At 45.6% G+C, this 6,725-nt stretch overlaps 1 protein-coding gene across 1 annotated transcript; it reads right to left on the bottom strand.

The window, feature by feature from the left end:
- Positions 1-363: 363 nt before the first annotated feature.
- On the bottom strand, positions 364-6,375 carry RASL11A (RAS like family 11 member A). Its single transcript, XM_078655988.1, has 4 exons — positions 5,943-6,375; positions 4,055-4,111; positions 3,878-3,957; positions 364-1,163 (listed from the first exon to the last, which is right to left on the bottom strand). Exons 1-4 carry the CDS (start codon positions 6,064-6,066, stop codon positions 702-704), a joined length of 723 nt encoding a protein of 240 aa, XP_078512114.1. The 5' UTR covers positions 6,067-6,375; the 3' UTR covers positions 364-701.
- Between the last annotated feature and the right edge of the window lie 350 nt (positions 6,376-6,725).

Below are 6,725 nucleotides of genomic sequence, written 5' to 3'. Positions count from 1 at the left end.
TGTCGGCTGTCAAAGGATGTTATTAAGAGCACCAACACATCCCCCCCCCCCCCCCGAAAAAATTATTTTATCTGTCATAATACATGAGAAAGTTTGCTGAGTTCATGCAATTAAACCACCCCAACATTTGTATCTTAAAATTAGCTCGTGAATCCCAAACATATCATACTTATACAATAAGTGATGCAGTGTTCCCTTAAAAGTCAAAATATGTTAATGAGCTTCTAACACAAGTAGAACAGTCATTTCAGGTATTGTTTGTTTTTAGTTATGTAATGTAGTTTAGTAAACAGCATAAGCATTCTGAGCTTAGAATCACCACACAAGCAAATGTAAAAGTTCCCTGCCTCATTCCCGCCTTCCCTCTAGAATATCCCCTGCCACAAACTCAATAGGTCAATCAGAAACCACCGCTTTCCCATGTAGAATATTTTATTACATCTTCTCCACATGCTGGGATGATATTGTGTAATCCTCTGCCACAGCAGTTGAAAAATCCGTAAACATTTGGTGGGCAGGTACATTTGGAAACTGAAAACCAGCGGTCCCCTGCTGCAGCATTTGTAATTTGGCTCAAAAGCATATTGTGCATATTTTATCATTCTTCTAACACAAGAAAAAAACTGCCCATACAAAAATAAAATCCAAGTTCAGTGTATAAAAATATAAATATGTCTATGTCTCCAGGGGCAGTCATTCAATCAAGAGGATGATTTCACTTTAGATGACAAGGCCTGTTTGAAGCGTCGTTTGAGGTCCTGCATGTTGGGAGACTTTGGTCGCGATATGACAGATGTCCTTCTCTTCTCACCGTTGCCGCCATTTTGTAGTTTACTGACCTCTTTACACAGATGCTGAAAAACATCACTGACATCCTGACAGTTTTCACTGGTGGAAATTTCCAGAAACAAGGTGCCCAGGTCTTGCGCCAGCTGCAGGCCTTCCTCCGTCTGCACCTGCCGCGCGTGGACAAGGTCCCCTTTATTGGCGACTATAATAACTGGGCACTTGGCATCAGGGTGCATCTTCCGGATGTGCTGGTAGAGAGGCCGAATGGATTGGTAGCTGCTATAGTCTGTGATAGAGTAAACGAGAAGAAAGCCGTCAGCCCACTGCACACACCTGGAAATTAAGTCCCCGTCTTGCGTGAAGTCCTCTTGCGCCTGTGAAAAAATAAGGTAATTAAAACACATAAGACTGGATACCAACAGGCCTTTCTAGAACAGATACAAGAAAAACAAAAAACAACACAATCGTCCTAGGATAAAGTGTGCCATTGTTTCAAATCTGCAGCTAGCTCTGAATAACAGCTAATCGCACTTTTTCTACACAAAGGGCCATATGTATCAACATTCTGTTTTGCGATTCCTAAATAGCGATTTTTAAGGAATCGCTATTTAGAAATCGCAAAATGGTATGTATGTAGAAATCAGCTTCTTTTTAGCGATTTCTTAGAATTCCTTAACTGCGATTAGCAAATTGCTAATCGCAATTAAGGAATAATTTCCCATTCATTTCTATGGGCCAGGAGGCCCATAGGAATGAAGGGGAAATGTGCGATTAGCAATTAGCTAATCGCAAATTGTGCATATTTTCAAGGGTGCAGGGGTGTCCAAAGGACACCCTGCTGCACCCCTGAAAATGACATGTGTGCGCATATGGCGCACATACATGCCCTAAGGGCATGTATGAGCGTCACATGGCACCTTTTGTTTTTAAAAAAAATATTTTTTAAAGGAATCGCAACTTACCACCAACTTGAAGTTGGTGGTAATTTGCGATTCCTTAGGGACAATTAGCAATATTTGTTTGCATCATACATTGCTTTTAAGAAATCGCAAATTTTGTGATTCCCTAAATGCAATCGCAAAATAAGGAATAGCAAATTGTGCGGTTCCTTATTTTGCACCACATTTGTTTAATACATACCATATTGAGTATTCGCATTCGCAAAAGCCGAAATTCTGCGAATTTCGGCCTTTGCGAATGCGAATTTCAATGATACATATGGCCCAAAGATCCCTGTTCCTGAGCTAAGTGCCTTGCTACACATAGGGCCTCGAACTCCTAAAAAACGGCAAAGCAAGCAGTCAAGCACTGTGCAACTCACTAACTGTGGAAGAGGTGTGGCGCCGCGGCCAGGGCGACTGACGCTGGAATCTGGGGACCACGGTTCGATCCCCGGCTCCGGCGGCAGGTCAGCCCAGCACCATGTGACTCTGGGCAATAGCTCGCTTAATCTTCCCGACGGCCCCCCAGCGCCTAGAGACCCTTACGGGTGATTGTGCGCTTTACAAATGTGGACTTTACTGTACTGTAGTTCTCAATTTAGAACGAAGCCCGACCAATGTACTGGGGGCCAAACTATAAAATGGTCAGAATACAAGCAAACGTCTTCTTTATTGCGAACGTAAGCATTATTGCTTATAAATGCAGACATGTTGCTCGCTGATTCTCCTCTATAAGTCTTTCACTTTACTTTCTAAAAGCCCTGTCCAGTAATACAAGCAAGCTTTTCTTTTTTAAGTGCTACTTTTTGAATGAAATAGGGCTCCCTGTGCAACATGATAATTATATGATGTATATTGGCATGTTTAATAGAGAATACATGCCCGATCAAAGCTCCACGTTCCTAATCTTTGGGTCAGGGGCATAGCTTTCAATGGTGCAGCAGATTCAGTGGCACCGGGGTCCATGAATATAAAGCCTCACCCCCCTCACCCCCCCGAATCCCAATTATGAATGGTTTTACTGCTTATTATGGTTAAAGAGGGCCCATGGCACCCTTGCTACACCGCTGTCGGACGTGGATTTTATCATAGAGCACAACTTAACATCCTCACCGTTGAGCCTTGATGCACTGTGCTTCTTGCTTAAACCATCAAAACTAGAAGCGCACAGATATTTATTTTAATGGGTGAGGTTTTGCAAAGCATGTGCTTTTCTGGCTTTGCAAAGTTTTCAAAGATTCCTGTTATCCTTCTCCTTCAAGCACACAAACGTCTGTGCAATACAAGATAATAATCAGTTGAATTGATTCCAGCCAAGACTGAAAATCTATGTTGACTTCTCTCTGCAAGTTGTTCTTTGGCAGAGATTTTCATTGCACAGTAGCAAATATATGCAAACTTTTTCTCTCAAAGTTTTCTTTTTGCGACATACGTTTTGAAAAAGACCAAATTGTCACACAAATGTAGCAAATTGTCATACTTTGCAACATTCGAAAAGTTTACAGAGAACTTTGGGACGGTTATAAAACGGAAAAAAATGAAAGTTCACAGCATCACCCACGCACACCCCATTTCCCAACCTTTCAACCAGATTGCAGAATGTTCTTTTACTTTATTAGGAATGGTGCATTTTTCACATATTTTTACACATTCGGTTGAGGACGCTGGCACTGGAAGAGTAAAGTGGAAAGTTTGTGCTCATGTTCCTGAATCCTAAAGATGCCACTAGGCATCTTTAGAGCTAGTCTTTTAAAAAACACACAGTGAGCAAGAAAGGGCCTCCTTTTCCTGTGACACCAACACTAAGGATCCTGAATCAGGCTGCCAGCCAGGTACTTTCATAATCATAACATTCACCATTTGTACAGCCCAACACAATCTTAACCGCCTCTTGTAGCTTGATAGGTATAATTCAAGCATCTATGTTTTATCAACATTAGTAGGACGATAGGCTATCTGAGGCCTGCAGGTTCGAAGGATTTTTTTGCAGCAAACACCCTCTAGCCTATTTTGAAGACTGATGATGACAATAGGCTGGAATGCGGAACAGTTTCTACATGGAACATTTTGCACAAAGGCCCCTTAGAGCCACAGAAATACTATTTGCAGCCCCACCCTTGGTGTATTTGCTGATAGGGTTCCTTTACCTGAGCACAGCCTGGCGTGTCCTGGATCTGCAAAGAGAGCTGCTCCCCCTCCACGTGAACGAGCCTGGAGTACAGGTTACCTGCGGAAACAAGCCCACAAGAGTTAATTGCTTGCTTTAAGAGGAACTCACTACACAGCCTCTGCCCACTACGAGAGAGCACAAATGAATATCTCACCTGTATTGGACTCATAATCCCCAATGAACCGCCTGGTCAGGAAGCGCACGATCATAGCTGCGGAGAAAGAAGACTAGGTTACAACAGGAAGCAAATCCAGTCAAGTACTACACAGTAGGACCAAATATCCGAGATCCATCAAATCACAGATGAAAACTGAAGTATTGAGACTGGCTTTCAACTGAACAGTTTGAGTGGTCGAGAATGAATGTCATCAAACACACATATACATATATATATATATATATATCTTTGCTTCCAAGTGTTGCCAGGTCGCGCACTCTTAACACGGGTGCTTGTGCGCGGGTGACAGCACCCCGCTATAATCCAAGCTTCCTCTTTCTCACCTTCCAAGAAAGCACAGCACTCGCAGGAGGAGGGTATAGATTCTTTATTACTCCCTCAGAGAACCAGACGCGTTTCGGCTACTGCCTTAGTCTTTGGTATATATGCAAGACACTAAGGGATGGTACACATGCAAGTCCTTCACTGGCACAATCAAAGCTACGGGTATATAGAATGCTCGCAACAGGCACCCGTACCTCGTCCCCCTTAAAGACCACCCAAATGACCATGCAGGCAACTTTTGACATATGCTCTACACAGTGAGAGATAGGGGTTCAATGTTTTAAGTAATGTGGGGTGCAGGGTGGGGGCGATTCAGGATGCATACAATTTGAAGGTGATAGGCGAGTGAGAGAAAACTGTTTGGGGGGGCTTATCCATGACCTGGGGAGTTGTGAAGGCCTTATCGATGATTGACAGTAGTTTGTTTCACAGCTCCCAACACTTCTTCTGGAAAGAAGCTTTTAATATAAACACCGTAAAGAGTTTTATTACTCTCTGTAACTAGGGTCAGACTGTGCTCCCAGGCATTTCAGTGGGTAAAGGGAACGTAGGTCTTAAGAAACAAAAAGGGATCTGTTAGAAGACACTTAAATGCAAGTGCCATATCGTTTTCAGGTTGTGAGCACGGTCGGACATGAACCCGAAATCAACCCTGGCAAAATGTTCAAACCCGCCTCACACTGGAAGGGTCAACGACTAGAATGGTGTCATAAAGTCTTTCATGGGTGGGTCGTGGCAGCCCAATTTGCTCTAAAAGCATCCAGGGAGCTTACAGCCGCTCACTGACAGAATGGACAGTCTAGACGTGGTTGTGAGGAGGCCCTAAAGAGATACGCACACATGCATGGAGCGGTGACAACATACTTATGGAACACAAGAAGCAGAGAGGGTATCGGTCATCTGACTGGAGTGGAACTAATGGGTAAGAAATCTGAAAAGTTCTCTATTAAGCAAATACACGTTTGCTGCAGTATGTCAAATTTGTGTTGGCAGGCCTGACTATAATTGAAAACTCCCAAGTGGAAGATTTCTTCATTTGCTTTTGACCTCCTTTTGTTGGATTCCGTTTTTTTCTCCCACGTGCGCAGGGAAGGGGGCCAAGTGATGCATCAAACGTCAGCTTTGTTTAAAGTTTGTAATACACAAAAGAAATAATTTGGAAGTGACTAAAACTTTTATGGGACTAACAAAAAATACGATACAGATGTTATAGAAACACTCTAAGAGCAGCCTGGGTGCGAGTTATATACTCGCCAGCTCTAGAGAATCGATAACAGGAAGACAATGCATTGGAAAGAGAGATAATTTAGTCGCCAATGACTGAAATGATGGATATTTTGGGGGCAGAAAACGTAGACTACCATGCATGCCTAACACAGACCTCTTTAATACGAGAGTTATGAGTTTGCGTGCGTGCAAAAACCAGGCGAACAAGTGTGGTGGAAGGGGCTGATGGATAACCGTGTGCAGCCCCGCCGCCTTCGGGGACACCCCAGGGGCTGCAGCCAGCCGGCGACCCGCGCCTCCTCGGCTCACTCACCGGTCTTTCCCACGCTGTTGCCTCCCAGGACCGTGAGTTTAATGTCCCTGGTGCTGATGAAGTAATCCGCAGACTCGGCGATCGGGGCGAGAAGAAAGTTGCTGGACATGTTCGGCAGACGCATGTGGAAGAAGAGGAAAGAGCTGATGCCAGGGCAAACCTAGACAGGACCAGGCATAGACCAGAGGGATGGCCAGCAGCGTCCCGGGATCCCTCGCCGCGCGCTGAATAACAGGTACCCGCAGAGCAGCCTCGCGCGGTGCTCCTTCCACGCCTCGCTCCAGCTGCCGCTGGGACTCGCGCGGGGAGTTTTATAAAGGCTGCGCCACAACAGCCGCTCTGGAGCCACCCCCGTCGGTCCATGAAAGGCAGTGAGAGGAGGAGGCAGGCGGCTGTCACAGTGCACGCACAGGGCCGCCGAGGAGTGACGCTCGGCGTCACCCACCCCGACGCACGCACCGCTGCCATCACGGACCCTGCCGCACTGCCTGATGAGCATGAGAGGGGCGTGCCCAGGGAGACCCCAGGGAGACTAGAGATAGAGAGAGGCATCTTCGGGGTGAGGAAAGGACAACACCTAGCCAGGAGAGAGGTGCATCCCCGGATAGACAAGGGAGGGAGGCAGGCATTCCTGGGGAGATGCAGTCCCTGTGTATCCCTGAGTGCTTCATGCTTATGCACCTATAACCCCTCTCAGACCTGCGAGTGCCCCCTGCCCCCTCCCCCAGGCCAACCCGAGCACCCTTCTTTCCTTCAAGTACACTGGAGAACAACTTTTGGTGC

This window comes from Lissotriton helveticus, chromosome 8 (genome assembly GCF_964261635.1).
Source record: "Lissotriton helveticus chromosome 8, aLisHel1.1, whole genome shotgun sequence".
Lineage (NCBI taxonomy): Eukaryota > Metazoa > Chordata > Amphibia > Caudata > Salamandridae > Lissotriton > Lissotriton helveticus.
The sequence above is the reverse complement of the archived record's forward strand: the minus strand, read 5'-3'. Positions and strand labels throughout refer to the sequence as shown.

Excerpts from the sequence above, each read along its gene's own strand:
- RASL11A (XM_078655988.1), bottom strand. The coding sequence starts at position 6,066 with ATGCGTCTGCCGAACATGTCCAGCAACTTTCTTCTCGCCCCGATCGCC. Across the intron at positions 3,958-4,054 it reads GGATTATGAGTCCAATACAG|GTAACCTGTACTCCAGGCTC; the intron begins GTGAGATATTCA and ends TTGTTTCCGCAG. Across the intron at positions 1,164-3,877 it reads ACACGCCAGGCTGTGCTCAG|GCGCAAGAGGACTTCACGCA; the intron begins GTAAAGGAACCC and ends ATTTTTTCACAG.